Source organism: Anolis sagrei, chromosome 2 (assembly GCF_037176765.1).
Source record: "Anolis sagrei isolate rAnoSag1 chromosome 2, rAnoSag1.mat, whole genome shotgun sequence".
Taxonomy (NCBI): Eukaryota; Metazoa; Chordata; class Lepidosauria; order Squamata; family Dactyloidae; genus Anolis; species Anolis sagrei.
The window spans coordinates 115,159,831-115,185,661 of NC_090022.1; the positions used below are offsets into that span (position 1 = coordinate 115,159,831).

General features: G+C 41.8%; 1 protein-coding gene across 11 annotated transcripts in view; it reads right to left on the minus strand.

The window, feature by feature from the left end:
• CACNA1G (calcium voltage-gated channel subunit alpha1 G) overlaps positions 1-25,831 on the minus strand; it is a 420,834-nt gene that overhangs the window by 193,072 nt on the left and 201,931 nt on the right. For all 11 annotated transcript variants that reach the window (XM_060764775.2, XM_060764774.2, XM_060764777.2 and 8 more), the window contains exons 4-7: positions 14,084-14,181; positions 6,978-7,137; positions 1,670-1,961; positions 1,006-1,098 (exon numbers count right to left, since the gene is read on the minus strand). In XM_060764775.2, coding sequence (XP_060620758.2) covers positions 1,006-1,098; positions 1,670-1,961; positions 6,978-7,137; positions 14,084-14,181 — 643 coding nt within the window. The remainder of the gene's footprint in view (positions 1-1,005; positions 1,099-1,669; positions 1,962-6,977; positions 7,138-14,083; positions 14,182-25,831) is intronic.

The window sequence follows — 25,831 nt, forward strand, 5'->3', positions numbered from 1 at the left end:
GGTGATCCGCTGAAACATTCACACCTAGCCCCAGCAGAAAAAATTCCTTTGTCTCACCCTGGTCATTCCACAGATATATAAACCCATTTTTCCTACTTCCAACAGACCTCACTACCTCTGAGGATGCTTGCCATAGATGCAGGCGAAACGTCAGGAGAAAAATTGCCTCCAGAACATGGCCATATAGCCCGGAAAAACCTACAACAACCCAATCTAACCTCTTTCAACATTACCACTTGCTATACCACTGCTCTCTTCTTTCCCTGCAAATACATGTTTGTTCTCCTTTTCTCTCTCTCTCTCTCTCTCTCTCTCTCTCTATATATATATATATATATTCATAATGGAGCAAGAGTTAAATTTTAGGGATTTTAAAAAAAAGTATATACACACTATAAGGAAACTGTAGAATTTGCCTAAAGCCACAACACAACTATCTCTTGTCAATAGGCTTTCTTTAGTATCAAAATTAAAAAGTGACCAGACAGACTATCTCCATTTGTTACTGTTGGTCAAAACTGAGTTTCATCTAATACCAGGCATATGCTGTACTGTACAATGGGATCTTTTTCCCTAAAGAGCTGATAGAGAACAAGAATCAATAACATTTTGCTTTGAAATACATCCTTAAGAGCTTTAAACCCCTTTGATTCCTGAGCTGGTAGAAAGGTGGGATATAAATAACATAACATAACATAACATAACATAACATAACATAACATAAAGAGAGCTTCCGCACTGAAGTGTAGTGAAATGGCCAAAGGTAATCCCTGGAGTGCTCAAGGAAGATATTGATTATATTTAGGAGGAAAAGAAATTAGATGGGGAAAAAATGGAATGAGGTGAGGCTGGATCTCTCCAGGATCCCTGGGGGAGTTGCTTGTCCAAATTTAAAGCATACTTTCTGATGCATCTTCTTTGTGAACACACCCTTAGCACAATTTTCTTTCTCGATGGCATCTATTAATGCCCTTGTTTGCTACAAAGACTGGAGTAATAACTCACAATGATCAGGAGAATGAAATAGATGAAGTTGTAGAAGGAATGAGCATCCATGACGAAGTACATGATATCTACCCAGCCCTCCAGAGTGATGACCTGCATTAAAGAAGAAAGAAAATGAAGTCATTGCCTACGTTCTCCTATTAGGTCGACTGAGGATAAGAATTTGCTGCAGGCACCCAAAAAGACACACCAGTTCACAGAATTTCATTTTATTTTGAATTAAAGTTAAGAAGAGAGGCAAGAAAACAACAACAGCAGTGACAACAACAAAAGAGCACAGAATGATCAAATCATTCTTCCTCTAATTTGATGATATCTTGGGGACAGTTAGTGCAGAACAGCTAAAGGACAAGTTCATTATTTAAGCAAAAATGGACACATAAGTTATATAGCATAAGATGCGCGTGAGCATAAAGTCCGGAAAATAGGCTTCTGTCCTTCAATTGGAATTCATAATTTCATTATTCCTTCCAAGTCATCTCTTAAACCAGTTAATATAAGCTAAAAAATAAATGAATATATGTTCAGGAAAGCAACAAAATCAAATGTTAGCCATGTACTGGTATTTCCTACAGTTATAGGGCCATGGGAAAAATAGCAAGCAATAAGTGATCAAAACAGTCTATTGACCAAATACATTTGGAATTCAAGCCACAATGTTCACCTGAAATATTGCGATCCATGCATAACCAATGTTATCAAAATTGATGGCTCCTTTGAAAGGATTGTGCTCCCCAGCTGAACAGTTTGTGTAATACTGGTTCCAGTTGACGCAAGAGGTGTTAGTGGTGTCATTGTAGGAGTAATAGTCCAGGGTGCACTCCAGTCCTTCCTCCCTGCGTGTTGGGATGCTGCGGCAATAACGCATGCCATTCTCCCGTGGCTGAGAGCAGATGAAAGGGCTTTCGTCTTCATTCTCCGTCTGGTAGTAGGGCTCCAAGTCTAGCATGTAAGGGCTTAAAGAGAGCAGATGGACGGCAGGTTACACAAACAGGATCATGCTGGAAACACAGTAAACAATCAAGGTGAATCACTTTCTCTACCTAGTACAGTCCCTGCATCCTTGTGGGTATGTCCCCTGGCTTTGTGTGGATATGAAAAAACAGTGGATAATAGTTAACCCTATTGAAATAACGAATTTCCAGCTCAAGAATACTGTAGAGAGGCACCGGAGGACCTTCAAAATGCCTAGAGAGGACTTATTTTGTCAGACATGGATAAATGAAAGCACAGATGCAGGGTTGTACTGCATTACAAGTAACCAGGGGCATGTTTACATTGACGTTTAGCAGGCAGCTGACAAAAAATGAAGAGAGAAGAAGCTACCTTTTCATGTCACTAACAGAGTAACCTGTGAAACTTGTGGACCCAAGGGGTCACAAGGGCCAATAGGGTAATTGGGTTCAGGCAAAGCAATTAGGCACATTAATTGAGGATCAGGGCATTTTAATTGCCTGGGAGTGCAATTTCATTTTTCAGACTTCTTTAAAACTGCTTACATTTTGAAGTTCAGAATGAATGTCAGATAACAAATCACTCCTACATGGTTTATATGAGGGGAAAAACCCAGTTTTGTTTGAACTTCTTGGAGAGGGATATTGGAATAGATGGACCAAATTGACTGACCCCAGTATAGCAATTATTACATCCTTGAGGGTTGCATAAAACAACTAAGTCATTTGAGGGAAAGCAGAACCCAGAAAAGATCTGGAGAGTTACATAACGATTAGTCAGTGAAACAGAAAACATTCCAAGTGTCTGGTCTTTAGGAACTTAGTCTTAAGTGCTCAGGACTGAGAGTGAATTAGAAAGTCCATGAACATTCCTTGCTATCAGCAGCTAAAGTGAGAAAGAGAGGGGCACAAACAAGCAGGGCATGGCCAATTCTGACTTTTCTAAATACTGTATACATTCAATCCTTGAATGGCCATTTTGCTCAATACATTGATACCTTAAAAGCAATGCTGTGCTTCAAAAAGTTGTATTTTAAAAATCAGTTGCCTTTATTTATGTCTTAAATAAATTGTTAATTACTTAAATCCCAGTGTCCTGCTCCTAAGACCAAGGTAGGCATATGACTAATTTAAACCATCTATGTACAATGTGTAAACTGCCTCCCCCTCCAAATCCTTAATATTATCAATGTGCATTTTAATATAGTGATATATTTGGATGAATGACTTTGTTTTAAAAAAGGGATAGACTGAAAAAGGCAGGAAAGTAAAGAAACCCCCAAATAATTATAGGGATTTAGGGCCCTAGGCTACGTGGGGGCAAAACATCTGTGCAACTCATGGTTTCATAAAGGGCTCTATGTTCTCCTTGATCACTGAAAGAATCTCCTTGTCTAGATGGGTCCCAGCCATTGTGAAGTGGTCAGAGGGCCAACAGGATTGGCTGATGTGCCTCTTGGTGCTGGATGGTTGTCAAGTCCAGGTCTACCCACCAAGGGCTTCCACTCAATGCCAGCACTGATTACTGTGTCAATCAAATGTCTGCTACCCTTTGCCCTTCTTAATACAGCCTTACCCTGATGGGTTTTTTTGTTGTTTTTGTTTTTTCTTCCATGATGCTAAATAAGATCTGGCCAAGATGTCTCTAAAATGTTTTGCAAATATCTTCACATGATAGGTACCATTACAGAATCATTTCAGAGGATTTTCCTGGGAAAAGAAGCTGAGAGAAAAGCTCACCCTGATATATAAAAAAGGAAATGTTGGAAATTAGCATTATTCCACTATGGCTTCTACTCCAAAGACAGTAAGGCTCACAGGAAAGCTTGCAAAGCTATATTTAAAACTGGTTCAGGCAAGTTAATTCCTGAGGTACTGCTTTTAATGCGATTCTAAGCCTAGTTAAACCCCAGCTATCCCGGTTCAATTAAACAGCACTCAGACCAGTAGCTGTGTTGGATCCAATCAGGATTGATTAGCAATTTGTTTACTTTATTGCCAGTTTGCCTAAAGGGATTTTCCATGTTAATGAAATCCCCCTCTCTTTGCAGACAATGGAAACCTTTAAAACAAGTTACAAAACTTAGGAAAAATAACAGTTTTATTATGAAGGTTTTTTTTAATTGAGTTCTTCTGGGGGCCAATTTAGGTCCCACTCTGGGACAAAGGCAGCACACAAGTGAAATAAATATATAAACCTAAATCCAGAGTAAGAAGTTGTTGTTCTTGTTCTGTGCCTTCAAGTATTTTCTGTCTTAATACAACCCTAAGGCATATGATGGGTTTTCTTGGCAAAATTTTATTGTGAGGGGAATCTACCTTTGCCTTCCTCTGACTGAGGCCCCATCTACACAGTAATATAAAATTCAGATTATCTGCTTTGAACTGGATTACATGGCAGTGTAGACTCATATAATCCGGTTCAAAGCAGATAATGTGGATTATATGATTTGCAAATCTGGATTATATGGCAGTGTATAAGAGGCCTAAGAGAGTGTGACTTACCCATAGTCACCCAGTGGGTTTCCATAGCCAAGATAGGATTTGAGCTCTGGCCCAGTGTCTAGTGTTCTGCTCCAACAGTCAAACCCCTAAATCAGGGATCCACAAACTTTTTAAACAGAGGGCCAGGTCGCAGTCCCTCAAACTGTTGGAGGGCCGGATTATAATTTGAAAAAACATGAATGAATTCATATGCACACTGCAATATCTTATTTGTAGTGCAAAAACACTTTAAAATAATACAATAATTAAAATGAATAACAGTTTTAACAAATATAAACTTATTAGTATTTCAATGAGAAGTGTGCGCCTGCTTTTGGCTGATGAGATAAGATTGTTGTTGTTGTTTGCTTTCAAGTCATTTCAGACTTAGGTTGACCCTGAGCGAGGGCCGGGTAAATGACCTTGGAGGGCCGTATCCGGCCCCCGGGCCTTAGTTTGAGGACCCCTGCTCTAAATCATGCTGACTTCCAAAGTAAGTTTATCATGTGTAAAATTGCACTGAGATCAATGTAATTTAAATATGATCATCTTCATCAGAATCAATATAATTGAAATTCCTGGAAGGCCATACAGTGCTATCTAAATGTATTCTTAATGTATCACAATAAATGCATTGAAGGCATTGTTTTTGTACACTACTTAGGAACATTGTCTACTAGCCAGATTTAGAATGCCTGACATAATACACACAGTCATAAATCAATGAGGAAGTCTCTATGTACACTAAGGGTGTGTTTCATTATCTGATGCCAACACTATCAATAATGAATTATTTACATTTTTGTGAGATTTGTGTGTGCGCATGCAGGAGAGCATTTTTTAAAAAACTGTTACTGGAAAAGAACAAATATTAGTAAAAAGAATGATACAGATTTTGTTGTTGCTGTGTGCCCTTAAGTCATTCCTGACTTTTGATGACTCTAAAGCAAGATTTGTTCAGAGAGGATTTGACTTTACTTTCTTCTGAGAGTGAGAATGTGTGACTTTCTTAAGGCCACCCAATGGGTTTTGTGGCTGCAGTCTCCAGAATCATAGTTCAACACTCAAATTACTACACCATGCTGGTTCTTACAAAATAATAACATACAAACTGAAATAAGATAGATAGTTTTTTGATATCTGAAGTGCCCAGGTGGGGCTTCATTCCTCCAACAGGACTAATGTTTTGAGAAAGTTTTACTGGATCATTCACAGCTCCCAAGACTTTAGTTCAGAGACTGGGAACCTTTAGTCCAGTGGTTCTCAACCTGTGAGTCCTCAGATATTTTGGCCTTCAACTCCCAGAAATTCTAACAGCTGGTAAACTGGCTGGGATTTCTGGAAGTTGTAGGCCAAAACACCTGGGGACCCACAGGTTGAGAACCACATCTTTAGCCCATGAACTGACCTCAATTTGTGAACCTACCCTGTATTGTTTGTGAGGGTCCAAGCAAGTCCTGTCCCATGATCCACAGGCCTCTTCTCAAAGCTTTTCCTTGGAGGTGACAGAACAGCACCTCTCAACTAAGTTTGCCAGAGTGAAAACTGGAGGGAGCTTCTGTATCTTGAATAGTTGTGTAGAAGAGAGAATATAATGAAGTGTTGCTTGTTATCTGGCTGCATGACAACCAACGCCCACTGAAATTCCCTCTTCTACGCAAACATTAAAAGTGCAACAGTCATCTCTGTTCTATGCTTTGGCAATCATCTCCTGGCCCTCCAGGTCTTGTGGACTTTCGTTCCTAGAATTCCAGCAAGACCTGATGGATCAAAGGTTGAGTACCACTGTAGAGGATTTCAGGGATGGTTAATCTTCAGTTTGCAAGACAAGCTGAGTGCACCTGCAGTCTTCACCTGCAGAACACAGAACACCTGCAGAACACTTCCCCATGAAGAACACTCCCGAAGCCTCACCACCTTCAACTGTTTCTAAGAGTGGCTCAAGGTTCAAGGTTGCCATTCAGTTAGCTTTGCTGACTTCAACACAAGCTTACCCATATAGAAGCTTGTGTGTACTGTGCTTAAAATAGTTTCTTTAAGGATGCATGTGCACTGTAGAATTAATGCACCACTTTGGTATACTTGTAAAAGTTACTTTATTCCAAACTCTCTTTTTAAAATCAATATGTTATACTGCTTTCATGCTTTTTATTTGATTTCATGCTTGTGTTACTCACGTCTAACTTTGCCTTTTCCTGTTTTATTTGAACCTGTCCTAAAAAATATTATACATGTTCAACTAGTTCAGTGCTGCCTATTGTGACTGGCAGGAAGTCTTCCCTTCTTAGCACATATATTTCCATCATCTGCTACTTGGTAGTCATCAAAAGTGGCACAAGGGTACAATGCAAAAAAAAAAAAAGTGTGACCGCCTGTTCACATTGTCTCTTCTAATTTCTGTGTGGGCTGCACATCCTGTGCACGGCCTGCAGTCCATCACACTTGCCATATGGGCATGCAAAAATACACTCAAGCTCAGGTATGGGAGTTTTGAGGCTTATTAAACTGAATATTTTCTTTCAGAGAAATACTTACAAACTGAAGTTTTCTGGTAGGAAGCAACGATTCCTGAGCAGCCCTGCCCAAAGCTGGACTCCAACAATGCCAAAGATGAAGAAAACAAAAAAACATAGAAGAAGCACATTCCCCAACATAGGAAGGGTGTCCAAAAGCAGGGTGACCAAGATACGCATGCCTGAAAAGAGCAAAGATAGAACAACTTTTAAGGAAAAGAAAAACCTATTAGGCTGGCTCTCCATGCTTTTGAAAAGCATGGAGAGAAATCCAGGTGTTAACACTACTCCTGTGTTAACACCTGGATTTCTAAAATTCTCCACTCATTCACAAAGAGGAAAAACATGTTGCAGATAACAGCTGGAATGCTACTGAAATCTGAGGGAGCAGAATATTGTTGTATCAGTGTACTTATGAATACTTTAGGCTCCCAGAGAGGGAGGACCGAAACAGTCAATTCAACCATGGTGCAGGACAACTTTCCTAGCACACCCTGTGGCAACCACCTTTAGGATTATGTGAGGTGCACATGGGCACTGGATGACAACTACTGTGCTGCCAAGCAAACCTCATTCCTCCTTATACAACACCATAGAACTGCTAGCATAAATAGTTTATTCGTTTTCTCTGTCCCTCTTATTTTACATTTACTCATTGTGTGCACATGCACGCACACTCACAGTAGGTCTGCACAGAATGTCAGAAAACTAACTGTAATTTACTGGTCTGTGGTAGCGTAGTGGGTTAAACTTCTAAGCTGCAGAACTTGCTGACCAGAAGGTTGGTGCTTTGAATCTGCAGGACAGGATGAGCTCTTACTGTTAGCCCCAGCTTCTGCCAACCTAGCAGTTTGAAAACATGCAAATGTGAGGTCAATGGGTACTGCTTTTGTGGGAAGGTAATACCGGCCACATGACCTAGGAGAGGTCTACAGACAACTCCGGCTGTTCAACTTAGAAATGGAGATGAGCACCACCCCACCAGGGTCGGTCTCGACTAGACTTAATGTCAAGGGGAAACCTTTACCTTTAACTGTACCTTGTAAAGGCCCTGCACTGGTTCAACACTGAAAAGGTTTGGCCACTTATTTTGAGTCCTAATCAAATTGACAATTCACTCATACACATATTTATTGTAGAATTATGGCAACCCTATGAATTTCATAGTGTTTTGTCAGACAAAGAGTGCTAGTGTGGCAGTCTCCCATCCAAGTATTAATATATTTGACACTGCTTAGCTTCCAAGATCAGATGGGGTGTAGTGCCTTTTGGGTATACTCCAAGATAAATGTATTCAGGATTGTAGATTTAGTCATTTTAAAAGGCCTTTGGGATAGATGGCTTCGGTTATGACAATCAGCTTCAATCCATTCATCTTCTTGAGCTAAAAATATTTCCCCATCCACCCTCTCACTCCTATCCCAAACACAAGAGTGTAAAATGGGTTGGGATGAGAAGTCATGATTACTCAATATGACTACAAGTGTGTTATTTTATGGGAAACCTGGGATTTCACCTGATTTATTATGTATCTTGGGCAGCAGCATGGATGTGAATACAGAGTTCATGAAGTGAGCATGCATTGGAGAGAACGCTGTAATTTTAGAAGATCTGATAAAGGCACCTTGATTTTAACAATTATGTATTGTGATCTGAGAAGGCAAGAGAAAGAAACCCAGAATATATTGTACAGGGTGGGCCACAAGTAGAAAAGGGGTTTGTTTCATTATTTAATAACACCATTATTTTTCATTTACAATACCAGAGCAGCATATATGGTATATACAGAAAATGACATTGCGTTATGTGTAAAATCTTTTCCTAAACAACTCTCAAAATATTGTTAAAACATAAGATGATTTTGTGACTTTTGGCCAACTCTGTATTTATTGATTTTGAATGTTGTCTTTTTCAGGCCTTCCTAAACACATGACATAAATTCCCTGACTTTGATAAAAACAGTCATTTTGTATACACACAGAATGCATTGTAATGTACTTTCAGTAACTGCCATTTCTCTGGCCATTGAGTGGGAGGGAGGCAGCCAGCTAGACATTACTACATTGTGCATTATGTATTATATCTCGTTTATCTTATATAGATTGTAAATCTGGTGGCAAATTAACATTTTGCAAGCCACCCTGACTGCCTTTGTGGCTGAAGAGCAGGGTAAAAACTATCTAAATAAATAAAATTTTAAAATGTATTGTTGTCAGTTTTGTCTTGTTTTGACTTTTCTGAATTCATTACATGAATTCCACAGTTTCTTTTATAAAAGTAGTAATGTTATGTGTTTTTCTTCATTAATGATATTTGCTAAAAAAATTTTGCCCTGGCCTCACCCTTTTGATCAGCCTCTCATGTTGCTTGGCCACATGTCTTGGAGACCATCCTCAGTGTAGAATGATAACATTTTAACACAACTTTAATTGCCTCAATGCAATTCATCTTCAAATGGCTGTTCCTTGAATGACTTCATCTATTCATCCTATATATTTCTTCAGTGTATTATTTCCATTGCATTTTTATTTGTCCTTGGTCATACAGTGTAGCACTCTGCTGTTTATAGAACATCCCCATTCATCGTGTAAATTTCCCTTTGATGTCTTGGATTTTGTGGAAGAGGTCTTGTTCTTTTTGTTGTTTTCTTCTATTTCTCTGTATTGACTGTTGCAAAGTTCCCTTTGTCCCTCCTCTTTGCACAAGCAGTTGCAATAGTTACATTCTGAGTTCTAACCCTATTTCTGTTCCTTTTTCCTTCTTCATCTTTCCTTAACTGCTGTCATCCAATAAGGCTTTTCTTTCTTTTTGGTTGAAGATAATGTCTTATTGCATTCTTTCCTGACAATGTTCCTAGCTTCAGTCCAGATTTAATCTGATTCCCAGTCAATTAAGATTAATAGTGTAAATCTTTTTTTTTTCATTTTTCTTAAATTCATAAGATGTTCAAGTTTTATTTTTGGCACAATGACTGAGTTGCAGTTCTGTCTTTAACTTTAATAATTTTTGGTATTAGCCATTCATCATCTATGCCACAACCTTCTCCTGGTCTTGTTTTTACAGAAATGATTTTGCAAAGTGCTTCTTGATCATATACTTGATTGTGTTGTTGTTGTTGTCTTCTGTGTCTAATCCACTCCAGGCAATACAGCCCTTGATCTTTTTTTTGTCAGGGATGGGGTGGCATCCTTTAGCTGTGTCCTTTCAAGCCCTTTCTGACTCAAGGTGACCCTGGATGCATCTCAATTGTAAGATTTTTACAATTTGACACTACTTAACCTGACATGGACCAAATGCTATGGAATCCTGGTTTAGGCAGAGAAGGTTAAAGATCTTGTAAAACTACAACTCCCAGGATATAATGCCATTGAGCCATGGCAGATACAGTGGTGTCAAACAACATTAATCCTACAGTTTAATATACCCCTTCTTTCAGCTTTATAGCTGGAACATAAACTTACGATTATTGTTATATTGATAGTTTCCCCCCAAAATCTTTACATTATCTGTTCAGACTTTGCATGACATCCATTTGCACTGGGCAACTTGGAAGGCACTGAACAGACTGCACTCTGGCACCACGAGATGCAGAACCAACCTTAAGAAATGGGGCTACAAAGTGGAATCCACGACATGTGAGTGTGGAGAAGAGCAAACCACAGACCACCTGCTGCAATGCAACCTGAGCCCTGCTACATGCACAATGGAGGACCTTCTTGCGGCAACACCAGAGGCACTCCCAAGTGGCCAGATACTGGTCAAAGGACATTTAATCAACTACCAAGCTTGCAAATTTTGCTTTTTGTCTGTCTGTTTGTTTTGTTTTGTTAAAAATTTGGTACAAATGTCTGGTTGCTCCTGACACAATAAATAAATAAATGACATCTATTGTTTTTGCTACATTTCTCCTCACTATTAAAACCGCCCCCATTTTGTGTTAGACTTTTGTTTCCTATGTAATTATTTGAATGAAAATATTCAGTTTTTGTCCACTGTGGTTTGCTCACACTGAGTTTTTCAATATTTATATGTTCTACTTTTCCTTCCTCCCATCCTTCCTTCCCAAAATCTAGTTTGCAATTCATGCTTCCCACATTCCAGATTCCCATAGTTGGTATTGTGCAGCTTCAGACTTTCGCCTCTGAGCCTGTCAACTGCTGAATGTTAGCTTGATACAGCTGAACGACAATGCTACTCAAACGTATTCTCTGCTAATCCCCAGAGGCTTGCTGAATACTTTCAGAAGAGGAAATCTCATCTGCTGACCCTATCTCTTGTTTCAATTTGGATTATCTTATCATAGTGTTTTAAAGATTGAAATCTTCTGGAGTAGTTGCGCAGTGCTATTAAATATTTGTTATGGTATCACTGCTGTTGTCTTTCAGAGATCAGGGAGGAGGGAGCAAGCTTGTTTTCTGCTTCCTTGGAGACTAGGACGCGGAACAATGGCTTCAAACTACAAGAGAGGAGATTCCATCTGAACATTAGGAAGAACTTCCTGACTGTGAGAGCCATTCAGCAGTGGAACTCTCTGCCCCGGAGTGTGGTGGAGGCTCCTTCTTTGGAAGCTTTTAAGCAGAGGCTGGATGGCCATCTGTCAGGGGTGATTTGAATGCAATATTCCTGCTTCTTGGCAGGGGGTTGGACTGGATGGCCCATGAGGTCTCTTCCAACTCTTTGATTCTATGATTCTATGATTCTATGATCCACTGATGTCACCTCTATTGCTGCTTCCCAGTAACTCTTTGGAACATTTAGTTTGGCTCCTTAGCCAAAATACCTGGCATAGAGCACCCTACCAGCAGCACTGCTACCTTCACGATGGACAGGAACATGCAGTCCCACTATCACGAGCCTATTCTTCAACTGCAGGGGTTTATAGGTAAAACTTCATCAAGTGAAATGTTTATTGATGTCTTGTGTTGATTCTGGAAAAATTAATCTGTGAGATCTTATCTATTATGAATCTGTAAAAGTTGCAGACTTCCTGTTACAAAAAAAGCTAGCAACTCTAAAAGCTGAATTTCCCTTTATTCACTGCTGTTCTTGCCAGCTCTTATGTCACAGAATTGCTCTACTGCCTTCTTTCCCAACATTATTCACATGCTGTAGCTTTTCTGTGTATGGAGAAATAAACAAAACGCCTCTCTCCTTCCTAATTCTTCTTTGCTCATTTAAATCCCTTCTCCTCAAATACACAGAAGTTTATAAGACAGTTAATTCACACAAGGTCAGGAACATGCAGTTCTCTAACTTATGAAACTTGGATGAAAAAAATCATTCAACATCTCTGTAATATTCAGTCTTTCCTTCTTTTCTCTCTTACACTTGTCTCTTTTCTTCCTTGCTTTGTTTCACTACCATGTGGCACATATTTATGTTCTTTAAAGAAACATTTGATGCAATGTCTTTTACCTCAGTTTTGGCTGTTATACCTCAACAATGCTTTTGCTTTCTTCTGTTAGCTCCTACTTGCCTCTCTAAATCGCAAACTAGAGACCTGTTTTCTATAAACATACAGAGACCACTTCCAGCGTTTTCCTAACTGACCTGCATTAGCTCCCTACATTTGTTATTGATTCAGCTTTGTTCCTTGCCTTGCCGCCTTATATCTCTGCATAGCCACAGCTTTGCTGCACAAGAGCACAGATACATTACTCAGGATTTGAAAAATACATTAAGTGAATTACATCCACTGTTAGACAGTGGCAGATAAATTCAGTCATTCATCAGTTGTGTTATGGGGAGAAAATTACAAGTGAGATTCTCAAGCCATGAAATGATAAAAGCAACAAAAAACAACAACAGGGAACATCCTGTCAAATTAAGTTAAATTCAACGGGATGAGAAAAAAGCAAATAGAGTAGAGGCATTTCCGACTTTTGACAGATGGATCAAGGTCTGAATACCTCCTGTTGTCAAGGTAACTGGCTAATTTGACAAGATAGGGTTTTTTGGAGGGGTGGGAGGAAGCATCACTTAGAATGCATTACTGGAAATACTTGCAACTACATATACTCTTAAAAAGAAGATTAGAACTGAGGTCCTGGATTTATATTTGGGTCAGTTGATTGCAGCCAATCCAGATATACCAGGCTTCATCTGTAAGTAGAGCTTAATTGGGATCTGAGGCTTTATTATTATGTTGATGTGACAAAGGGCCCTTCCAGACAAGCCCATGTCCCGGGATCCAAATGATGTCTCAGGTAAAACCGAATTAATCTAGAGAAAACTAAGATTCCCCAAGGACCGCTCTTCGGAGGGGCCTGTGCTACTGGCCAGTCCCTTTGGTAAGTTGTTGTACACCGCCACGAGTCGCCCTAGGGCTGAGAGCGGCGGTTAATAAGTGCAAGTAATAAATAATAAATAAATAAATAATAAATAAGTTTTCTGAGGTAAATGGGGCCTGGAAATAGGGTGGATGCCATCCTAGATCAACCTTTGGCGGGGGGATACTCTTCATCCCTGGCTTCAGATAAACACCTGCTAGTACAAAAAAACTAGATTTTTTGCACATGGAAAACCAGGGAGATGTAATCTGATGCCTTCTTGCTGTGTTGCCCTGTCATCCCTATCATCCTTGTCCATCAGCCATGGGATTTCTAGTCCAAAAGACAGGGAGGGCACATTCTACATTTCATACAAGTGCATTTGATTCATGCTGGCAACTCCCCTGAATGATTACTGTACTGGTTTATCTGCTTGTTTGTGTCACACACTATTGGTGTCTCCAAACAAACTTCTAATTCACTTACAAACTAAATCACATGAGATACATTTCCAGAAGTGCTGCCCAATGATGGACACTGTCCAGTGCCCACAAGGAAGGCAAATGCATTAGAAACATAATAGCAAGTCTTTATCTGTCTGTTTGATTAACGATTCATTCCTTTTTTGAGGCAATGTCTGAGATGGAGTGGAACATTCATTAATATGAGCACACTGACATGAGCTCTATATAATGGGAGCACAATTACAACATCCTAGTCAAGAGATGTAGGGGAAACAGTGAAAGGGGATTTGGGAAAGACACAGGGTGTCCCACTTATTTTTCTGATTTTAGATTATCAGAAATAATGTGCTAATATCAAGAGGAAAGGGGGAAACCAGGAAAGTGGTTCAACTTACTAGGAACTCTGTTAATGGCTCTCAAAGGCCGAAGTACCCTGACAGTTCGAACAGCTGAGAAACTGACATTCTGCAAGTCCAGCGAGTATTCCAGCATACTAAAAGAAAGGGAAAAAAAAGATAAAGGCAACACATTAGAGTTCTGCAGGGACCCAGTTAGAGGAAGCATCCCAAGTCAAATATCTTACACAGAGTGCCAAGAGATGCGCTCCCTAGTTGGACATCTTCTCATGAAGGAAGGGTCCTGGGGGAATTAATTATCAGTTATTTGCATATCACAGTCAAGTTCACACAAGAAAAAATCTGTTCTAAAAATACTCTTTCTCTTCTAATAATATGCTCTTTTCTAGAAAAGTTTATGGGGATGAAAAAGTTTCCACATATGGGAACATACACAGAGGAACCTGTCCACAGTATATAATCCAGACCTAGACCACATCTACACTGACCATTTAATGCAATTCCAAATCAGTATTGAAGAAAATGGTTTTCCCATTCAGGTGATTACGTAGGAAATAGATTACACCAACCACAGGGCACTGGAGTGCATTAAGGGGGTAGGGTTGCATGTTTTTGTGGGCACCATAGCTTAAAACTAGTTTAGAGCAGAATCACTCGAGGTTTTTAATTAAGTTAAGCCATGACAAAGCCCCATACATTTTAATTAGGCTATTCCAAGCGTTACCACTTAATCACACGGGAATTTTTTTAGCAACCTAGGACACCTCCTAGCTAGTCCTAGACGGATAAGCATGCTGCCCAACACACAACATCGCTGGATTTCTGGCATCCATCCACAAATGGAGTAGAAGCCTCCTAGGAAGCTTCCCTCAAAACACGAGAGCCCGCCTGTGTTGTACTGGCTCCAATATGATGGAGGAAAAGGTGAAAGGGGCATCCCCCATTCCTGCTATTTTGCCATGGAGGCTGACGAAATGGCATGGGGGGGGGGCTGGGGGGGGGGAGTCCTCTCTGTTAAATCCTAAGTCTGGATCCAACCCAGTGTTCTAAATTTTTTACCAGGGTTTCAGGACATTCAGGCTGATCAAAGAACAGGATGTGTACACAAGTCTGAGTTTATGGGATCATCTTGGAATGATTTATTGGTATAAATATGAATCATCTCTCACAATCATTTTCACACATGAAATACAAGAACCACTGCAAAAGAGAGAAAAGGAGACATCTTGTTGATGGCAACATGCCATGGCAGTCTTTCACTCGTCAATTTGCATTAATTTGCACTTCAATCTGCTCATTTCTATCCAAACTTCCCCTGCCAAAACCATTTAACTCTCTCTCATCACTTTAATCATATCTCCCAGCCTTTCTCTGATGCTTTCAAGGCTTCCCCATCCCTTCTTTGCATCTACGATGCATTTCTTGTTTTTATTATTGAAACTACCCACAGCCCACTACAGGACCTTTTTGCTTTGAAGGAGTTAGATGTGCCCACATTTGTAAAAAAAAAAAAAAAAAAAAAAAAAAAGCTATTATAACCTAGTCACAGAATAACTGTGTCATATATCACGTCCTATATCCTTGTTATCTACAAATTGAAGCAATCAGGAGAGAGAAAGAGCCAAAAAAGTGCATTCAGCATCACAGAAAAAGTGCCACATAAGTACATAGTACACTGAAAGAAAGGAAACCAACATGATAAAAATCTTGAAAATCAAACTTTATGAAGAAGAGTGAAGAGAACTGAGTAAGTTTAGCCTACAGAAGCAAAGAGGTCTCTTCAAGCCATCCTCTAAAGGGCTATCACATAGAAGCTTGTTTTCTGCTGCACAAGAGGTTAGCCACCAAAACAACAGATTCAAATCATATGAAAGATAATTCTAAATGTTAAAAATAATTGTTCTAAGTGCTGTTCAAGATGAAGCATAGCCTGGTACTTTGAAAATGATAATATATTATTTTTTCTATAATTGTTGTGTTGGCAGTGAGCTCTGTTTTCTCTTTTATGCCAAGATCCTAGAAATCATCCTAAAGAATAAAGTGTATTTCTATAGCATAACCCTTATCTCACCTCACTGAATTCACCAAGGAAACAAATGGTTTACCATAGCTAATAGTCAATACAGATTTATCAAAAACAAGTTATGCCAGACTAATCCCTCTCTTTTTTCGATAGAGTTACAAGCTGGGTAGATGCGAGGAATGCCGTGAATGCAGCATACCTGGATTTCAGTAAGGCCTTAGACAAGGTCCCCCATGACCTTCTGGCAAACAAACTAGTCCAACGTGGGCAAAAAAAAGCCAATGGGATTTTGGCCTGCATCAATAGGAGTCTAGTGTCCAGATCCAGGGAAGTCATGCTACCCCCTCTATTCTGCCTTGGTGAGACCACACCTGGAATACTGTATCCAGTTCTGGGCACCACAATTGAAGAAAGATATTGACTAGCTGGAATATGTCCAGAGGAGGGCAACTAAAATGATCAAGGGTCTGGAGAACAAGCCCCATGAGGGGTGGCTTACAGAGCTGGGCAGAGAGGAGACATGATAGCCATGTATAAATATGTGAGAGGGAGTCATAGGGAGGAGGGAGCAAGCTTGTTTTCCGCTGCCCTGGAGACTAGGACGCAGAACAATGGCTTCAAACTACAAGAAAGGAGATTCCATCTGAACATTAGGAAGATCTTCCTGACTGTGAGAGCCACTCAGCAGTGGAACTCTCTGCCCCAGAGTGTGGTGGAGGCTCCTTCTTTGGAAGCTTTAAAACAGAAGCTGGATGGCCATCTACTGGAGGTGCTTTGAATGCAATTTTCCTGCTTCTTGGCAGGGGGTTGGACTGGATGACCCATGAGATCTCTTCCAACTCTATGATTCTATGATTCTATTTTTCCTCTCCTTAAATCACTGGTTCTCAATCTGTAGGTCCCCAGATGTTTTGACCTTCAACTCCCAGAAATCCTAACAGCTGGCTGGGATTTCTGGGAGTTGTAGGGCAAAACACCACAGATTGAGAAACACTGCCTTAAATGTAGCTATGGTGCCAGCTTGCAAGCATATATTTAATATACTCTGAACCAAACTTGTTAGCCCAAACTATCATTATCAAGTATTAAAGGATATGTGAATTATTCCTAAGAAAAACAAATGTACCTGTATGATTGCCACCTGCTGGCCTTTAAAAATGTATTGGACTGCAATGTCTAGCAGTTACAGTTTAGCCAATGGCTAGGAATTATGACAGTTCAACAAGCAGGAGCATGCAGTGCCCATTCCTGTTCCTGACTTTGATGGCAAAGGAAACTCTTGGGCTGATTCATAGCTAAATGCATAAATGAAGGCCAGGAAGGTGTGTGTGTGTGTGTGTGTGGTAGTCATCTAATATTATTGGGAAACTTCAATTTCTTCAACTGTGCATGGCGCCCTAATTACTGTAAGAGCACAGAATTTTATTATTATTATTATTATTACTTGCACTTATTGACCGCCACTCTCAGCCCTAGGGCGACTCGTGGCGGTGAACAACAACATAGAAAAGACAGTGTACAGTAAGTCACGACAGTACATACAAACTACTTCTACATAACATATACTTATGCTAAAAATCCGCTTCGTCAAATCCTGGGGTCATAGTCGATTTCATAGTCATAGTCCATTCCAGTATCGTTCCAATGATAACACTCAGTTGAAGGCCTGCTCGAAGAGCCATGTTTTCAGGCTCCTACGAAAGGCCATCAAGGAGGGCGCCTGTCTAACTTCAACAGGGAGGGTGTTCCACAGCCGGGGGGCCACCACCGAGAAGGCCCGCTCTCTCGTCCCCGCCAGACGTGCCTGTGAGGCAGGCGGGACCGAGAGAAGGGCCTCCCCGGATGATCTCAAGGTCCTCGTGGGCTCGTAGGCCGAGATGCGGTCTGCAAGGTATTTTGGGCCGGAACCGTTTAGGGCTTTGTAGGATAACACCAGCACCTTAAATTGGGCCCGGTAGCAAATCGGCAGCCAGTGGAGCTGGGACAGCAGGGGCGTTGTATGCTCTCTGCGCCCTGCTCCTGTTAACAACATGGCTGCCGCGCGTTGGACTAGCTGAAGCTTCCGGGCCGTCTTCAAGGGCAGCCCCACGTAGAGAGCGTTGCAGTAGTCGAGGCGGGATGTGACCAAAGCGTGTACCACCGTGGCCAAGTCAGACTTCCCAAGATACGGGCGCAGCTGGCGCACGAGCCTAAGCTGTGCAAATGCTCCCCTGGTCACAGAAGTATCTGAATCACCCCTATATGACAAGGCCCTGGCATTAGCTGATGAGAGGGTTTGATGTAGCAACTGAGTTATTGAAGATGTATAGACCTTCCACTATCCATGTTTGGTGATCTATGGCCTCCATATGGTGACCATATGGTTGGGTGATGTGGAGAGAATGCATACTCCATAAGTGCAAACATAATGTTAAAAGGTTCCCCTGCTCTTTATCTGCATCTAGTAATTGTGGTCTTCCAGTTTGTGTCTTCTTACTTTTGTTTGTTCACGTGGAGAAGACATGTTCCTGCAAGGAAAGCTATGGAGTTTCTAATAAAGACTTCTCAACATTTCCAATAAGGTACAATTTTCTGTGGGGAAAATTGTGACTGTTCATGTGGTATATCAACATTGTATGCATTTGTAGCACACTCACTCTAGTCTACACAGCCAAAATGGCAGAAGCAGCGGATGACTGGAACAATCGGTTTAGTTGTTCTATGTAAATCAGCCACAGGATGGCTCTCCAAGTTGAAGAGAATGCCAGGGAGGGTATAGATGATAAAACAGGAAGAACTAGCTTGACCCTGAATATAGCAATACCATGAATACGGTAGTACTTCCTACAACATTAGGATGAAAGTCCAATGTCCCTCCCTTTTTCTATGTAGGAGGCAGGAAGTGATGGGAGGGAGACTGGATTTGGGAGTTATCTTTACAGTAATTGAGCCAAGTTTGTGGAACCAGCCATGATAGTCTCTTGTGGGCAGAGTGCTACACAGGGAATTAGAAACAACATATGAACAGGAAGGAACCTCCTAACACCTTCCTTGAAGTGATATGCATGCTTGAGTAACATGCATTTTGCATCTGTTCAATTTCCAGAGGAATTGATACTCTTTAAAAGAAATTACGGGGCTGTGTTTTAGCCTTTCTTGAGATATTGGTTGACGCAACATTCCAGCATCGAGTTATAAATCACGTCATATATCCTTGTTATCTACAAATTGAAGCAATCAGGAGAGAGAAAGAGCCAAAAAAGTGCATTAAGCAATTTGGGGATAGAAAAAGGATGATTTCCAAGTATTGCTCTTTTTAAAAAAAACGTATTTCAAGAAAAGTCAGGACAAATGTCATTATGGGCACTTGAAGGTTTTGTCCCTGACAGCAATCACTCACCCACTATTCACTTTTTGCCACTTATCATCATTCAATGATAAGGCAATGTATATGACTAGTGTAGTTCTTGTAGTGGGATCCAACACAATGAAATCTCTTTAATGCCACTTTAGAAAGAACAGCATTTCCTCAGGTTAGGTTTGGGGTGGATAGTCCCACAAAAGGAACTGCCATTCAAGGATATGAGACTTATTCATCCTTGTCTAAAATTAGACTCAATTAATTTAGCAATATTAAGGTCAAAAGGGTTTGCAGATCACTTTTCCTAGCTGAAAGTGTTACATTTTAATAATGGAGATTTTAGAGGAGCTGATAGCCAGCAAATGATATTTCAAGATCTCACCCAACCTTAGAACTACATCTACACACTTCAAATAGTCTCTCTATCTTAGGTCTCTCAATGTAGTTGAAAAACATTTGAACAATGCTATAAAAATCATTATTATTATTATTATTAAACTTTATTTGTACCCCGCTAGCATCTCCCGAAGAATTCGATGCAGCTTACACAGGCCGAGGCCTCAACACACAACACAACAATACAATCTAAGCAAATCAAACAATTAAAACAGAATAAAACAAAATAAACAACAGGCACAATACAGTAAACACAATAAAACTGGGCCGGGCCAGAGCAATGGGTACAAGATTAAAAGTGCTGATGTGACAGGAGGTGTATATAGGGCTTCCAGGGCAAGTGCGATGTGAGATGTGCAGCAATCATTGGTTCTGATAAAGTGCTTATGGGACTTGGTGGTGGAGATTTCCTAATCTGGGAAGGCGCATCGGAAAAGCCAGGTCTTCAAGTTCTTTCTGAAGACAGCCAATGTAGGGGCCTGTCTAAGGTCTTTGGAGAGGGTGTTCCAGAGTCGGGGGGCCACCACGGAAAAGGCCCTGTCCCGCTTCCCCACCAAGCGCGCTTGCGACGCCGGTGGGATCACGAGCAGGGCCTCTCCAGATGACCGAAGAGAATGCGTGGGTTCGTAGATGGAGATGCGGTCACGCAGGTAGGCTGGTCCCAAACCGTTCAGGGCTTTGTAGGTAAGCACCTGCACCTTGAATTGGGCTCGGAAAATAAATGGCAGCCAGTGGAGCTCCTTGAACAGGAGGGTTGACCTCTCTCTGTAAGGGGCCCCAGTTAGCATCCTGGCTGCTGATCGTTGGACCACTTGGAGCTTCCGAGCCGTCTTCAAGGGCAGCCCCACGTAGAGCGCATTGCAGTAATCCAATCTGGAGGTGACCAAGGCATGGACCACTCCGGCCAGATCCGCCTTCACGAGGTACGGTCGCAGTTGGCGCACGAGTCTCAGTTGTGTGAAAGCCCTCCCAGACACCGCCGACGCCTGAGCCTCAAGCGTAAGCATTGAATCCAAGAGGACTCCCAAACTGCGGACCTGTGACTTCAGGGGGAGTGTAACCCCGTCCAGCACAGGTTGCCACCCTATACTCCGGTCAGGTTTACGATCGACCAGAAGGACCTCTGTCTTGTCGGGATTGATCTTCAGCTTGTTCCTCCTCATCCAGATAGACACAGCGGCCAGGCACTCGTCCAGCACCCGAGAGGCCTCCTTGGAATTAGGTGGAAAGGAGTAGTAGAGCTGTGTGTCATTTACATAGAGGTAGCACCTAGCTCCAAAACTCCGGATGACCTCTCCCAGCGGTTTCATGTAGATGTTAAAGAGCATGGGAGACAGAGTAGAGCCTTGCGGGACCCCACAGGTCAAAGGCCAGGGGGCCGAGCAGGCGTCTCCCAGCTTTACCATCTGGGATCGACCCTCCAGGAAGGATTGGAGCCACGACAAAACCGTGCCCCCAAGACCCATCCCAGAGAGTCGTCCCAGAAGGATACCATGATCGATGGTATCGAAAGCCGCTGAGATGTCCAAGAGAACCAACAGAGTCACACTCCCCCTGTCCAGCTCTCTACGGAGGTCACCAAGGCTGTCTCGGTGCCGTGACCAGGCCTGAAACCAGACTGTGACTGATCTAGGTAGTTGATGTCATCTAAAAAGCCCTGGAGCTGGGAGGCAACCACCCGCTCCAACACCTTACCCAAGAAAGGGAGGTTGGGGATCGGTCTGAAATTGTTCAGCACTGTGGAGTCAAGGGAAACCTTTTTAAGGAGTGGACGAACCACAGCTTGTTTCAGGAGAGATGGAAAAAACCCCTGCTCCAATGATGCATTGATGATCAACCCAAACCAATCAACCAAACCCTCCCTGGCCGATTTAATTAGCCAGACCGGGCAAGGGTCCAGAGCCGAAGTGGTTGCCCTCACAGCCCCAATGACCTCCTCCACAGTCTCAGGAGGAACAAGCCTAAAAGAATCCCACAAAATTGGACAAGCAGATGCCTCAATCACCTCCTCTGGCACTGCGGTGAAACTGGAGTCGAGCTCAAGGCGTATCTGAGCTACTTTGCCTGCAAAATGGTGTGTGAAATCGCTACACCGAGTTTCCGGGTCGTCAAAAACCTCATCCACCACAGGTGGCTGAAGGAGCTCCCCAACGACCAGGAACAACTCCGAAGATCTATTTGCTGCAGACACTATACGGGTAGTCGTATAGGACTCCTTGGCTACCCGTATAGCCACGGTATACGCCCTAAGAGAGGCTGTAGCCCGTGCTCGATCAGACACGTTCCGAGATCTCCTCCAAGTGCGCTCTAGCCCCCTCCTCGCATGCTTCATCACAGCCAGCTCCCCGGTAAACCAGGGAGACGGCTTGTCATGACGCGATCGTATCTATCGCCCTGGTCATTTCCCTATTGTAGAGATCGACCAAGACGTCGACAGGATCGCCAGGCTCCATGACAGAAAGAACCCCAAGATTCCTCAGGAAACCATCCGGATCCACCAGTCTCCTGGGGCGGACCATCTTAATTTGTCCTCCACCCCTGCGGAGGCTAAGGGTCGCAGAAAGTCTAAAACTGATCAGATAGTGATCAGACCATGACACAGGAAGGATGTTTTGTTCTTCCACTCTGATCATTACACTGTCTGCCACAAAAACTAGGTCGAGTGTGTGTCCAGCCTGATGGGTAGGGCCAGATATAATTTGTGATAGCCCCATCGTCGTCATGGCGGCCATGAAATCTTGAGCTGCACCAGTCAAGGAGGTATCAGCATGAATGTTAAAGTCTCCCAGCACAACCAGGCGCTGGGAGACCAAGGCCGAATTGGAGACCACCTCTGCTAGCTCAGTCAGGGAATCTACTGGGTCGCGGGGTGGGCGGTACACCAGCAGAAACCCCACGCTATCACGGTTCCCCACCCTCAGGTGGACACACTCAAACCCAGATGCTTGCAGAACAGAGCATCTGACCACGGCGATGGATTGCCGATAGACAACTGAGACCCCTCCTCCCCGCCCCCCCAGCCTGGCCTGCTGATGCACTCCGAAGCCCGGTGGGCACAGCTGAGTGAGATTTACTCCCCCCAGCTCGTCCAACCAGGTCTCGGTAATGCAAGCCAGATCCGCCCCCCCCCCCATCCAGGATCAAGTCCTGAATGGCAGCAGTCTTACCATTGACGGATCTGGCATTAATCAGCAGGATCTTAAGACCAAGGGGACTGCCATGGGGCCTACCATTTCCTACCTTCTCCAGGGTTGCAAGAACTCTGTTGCGCTTCTCCCTGGGATGCTGGTGACCTGCAAATCTCCTCCCCCCCCCTCTCTACATTGAAATGTAGAGACAATAGCACGTTGCCAACTTATATCACCATCACAGGTAGTTAAGAGATAACACTATATCTATCATGTCATTCAAATAGTGCATCGCTCTGTATTACTATTAAAGGTAGGTGATTGTAACAATTCATCTAATTTGTACAATACTTCTTAAGTTGTTAGATGTGGGAGAAGAAGTGTTTCCTCACCAATGTGCCAGGGAAAGATGCAATATGTGCCCTCTTGTCTAAATTCTTTCTTTCTTTCTTAGAAACACTCTAGTGATTAGTAGTTGATGACTTCTGGATTGACATGAGTTCTTGAAGTTCATGGGGCAGCCACTTTTATACCGGATACAGCTCTTTGAATCTTACAACATGAACAGAAGTCATTGACAGGCTTCTTAGTCAACAACTACCAGGCCATAGAGGGACAAATGTTGCCATAGAGGGACCAGTCCCTCTATGGCAACAATCTTCATGCCTCTGAAGACTGTTGTACCAAAAAAGAATGTCCAGGATGGAGTCCTTTCTCCTTGGTAGGAGAGAGCCACTTGAGCCCTATTCTAGGAGGCAGAAGGGGCACACATACAATAACACATAAATAAAGCATGGGTTGGGAAACTTTGCCCTGTGAAGGATGAGTAGCATCCAAGACAATATATTTTACTACCCCTGTGGGCCCCTGAGGCATTTTTCCAGATTTTTTCAGGGTGGTGGAGGGATGGGGACCCATATTGTCACATTTTTGTGCTTATTAGGAGACATTTTTGACTACAAAAACTCCAGTTCTCTTTTAAGTGAAAAAAAAAAGGGGGGGGGGATCTGGAGAATATTTAAGAGTGTTGTAGGAAACAACAAAATGCTGCCTGGGAGATACAAGCTAAAGTTTTCCTAAGCCAGCTTTAGTGGATCTCTGTCATCTACATGTGGATGATACATTTTGTCCTTGATAGCTTTCACCTTGAGGACACAAGAGAGGGTGAAAATGAGGAAGGCATTTTTGGGTGGTGAGAACAAAGGCTGGATATGTAGTATCCAAATACCCTCTATACGAGTGATTCCCAACCTTTGGACTTCCACGTGTTTTGGACTTCCAGAAATTGAAGCCAGCTTACCAGCTTTTAGGAACTGTGGGAGCTGAAGTCCAAAATACCTGCAGGCCCAAAGGTTGGGAACCACTGCTCTATATGCTTAGTTAGAGCTGAGATAATTTTTATGGGAGTCATTAGTCTTAAGAAAAATAGCATACCCGCATCTCCTTGTGGAGAGAATGTCCCTTGAACATTTGCTCATTTTCAAAGTTTCCAGGACATTACTGAGAAAAAAATTTGAAAATACAAATAGATAAAATGTATGTATGTTATATGATTGGGATGAAATGTAGAGAAACACACTTCATTCAATAGAGGAGAGTCACAAAAGCTAGGCAAAAGAGCACAAATACCCATGCAAACTAGGGAAAAGTAGTTACTGTTGTGTGCGCTTTAGTGCAAGAAGAAAGAAACTCAACAGAAAGAAAGAAAATACAAGAATATGAACATAGTAAAACTTCCTTTGAAGTAAGCATGGAATGTAAGTTATGACTGCTCCCTTTTTAGAAATAGGATGTACTCTATATCTTCCGGCTCACATGTAGTAGTAACTATCTTTAGAAACATGAAAAATTGTATTTCTGTGTGACTAGGTTTTCAGGATGCCTTTGCCACATTGCAAATACATATAGAGACATATTATTTAAAAAGAACATTAAAAAGATTTGCATATAGTATAATTCCAAAGATCTCCAAAGACAAAAAACACAGTCCTGCCATCATAATTGTCTCCTCCTCCCACATGACAATGTTCTACTTGTCTCACCATCTAGCCAAAATGGATCTGAAAAAATGCGGTCATACTGGAGACTATCTTCTGAAAGCAGATGCACATTAGGATGGAGGTGAAAGGTGGAGGATCATGGGAAACTAATCTCTATCAGATTGCTCTGATCCTTTTACTGATTTGCTGGAGCATCCAATATTGGTTCATGTTAGAAAGTGAGCTCAAATCAAACAGTGCTCTGACCAAGAATTGTGCTCATTCATACATATTAAATTCATCGAAATAAGAACTGACCAAGCAGCAGCCTCAATTCATCTGCCTGCCTGAGCAGTTTGTTGTTAAGAATAAGAAAGGGCATAGGAAATATTACTGTGCTGAAATTATATTTGTATTCACAGTAATCAAAAACTTGTGTTTCAGTGGTTATTTACACACACACATGGAAAAAGCATTCACAATTTCTCTTTATCCAAGGATGCATAACTCTGGAGAAAGCTGGCTGGTTCAGAGCCCTTCCTCACAGCGATATAACCCAGAATATCAAGGCAAAAAAATTCCACAATATCTGCTTTGAACTGGGTTATCTGAGTCCACACTGCCATATATTCTAGTTTAAAAAAATGGAATTTTATTCAACTGTGTGGAAGGGGCCTCAGACTCATTAGCTTGTGTTGAAGAACATAGTTTTAGAAATGGCAGAACTGGGTATAGCACCTTTGCCATTTGCATGCACAATTACTGGTGCAATTCCATTGCACATTGGGTAATGATGTGTGATGGTGACCAGAAATATTTGCACAGACAATTGCCCACTATGAAAAACACAACCTGATGAAAAGTGTATCTGAGAGGGTACACATTTAATTCCAGAATTCCTTATTGCAATATTTTACTTTG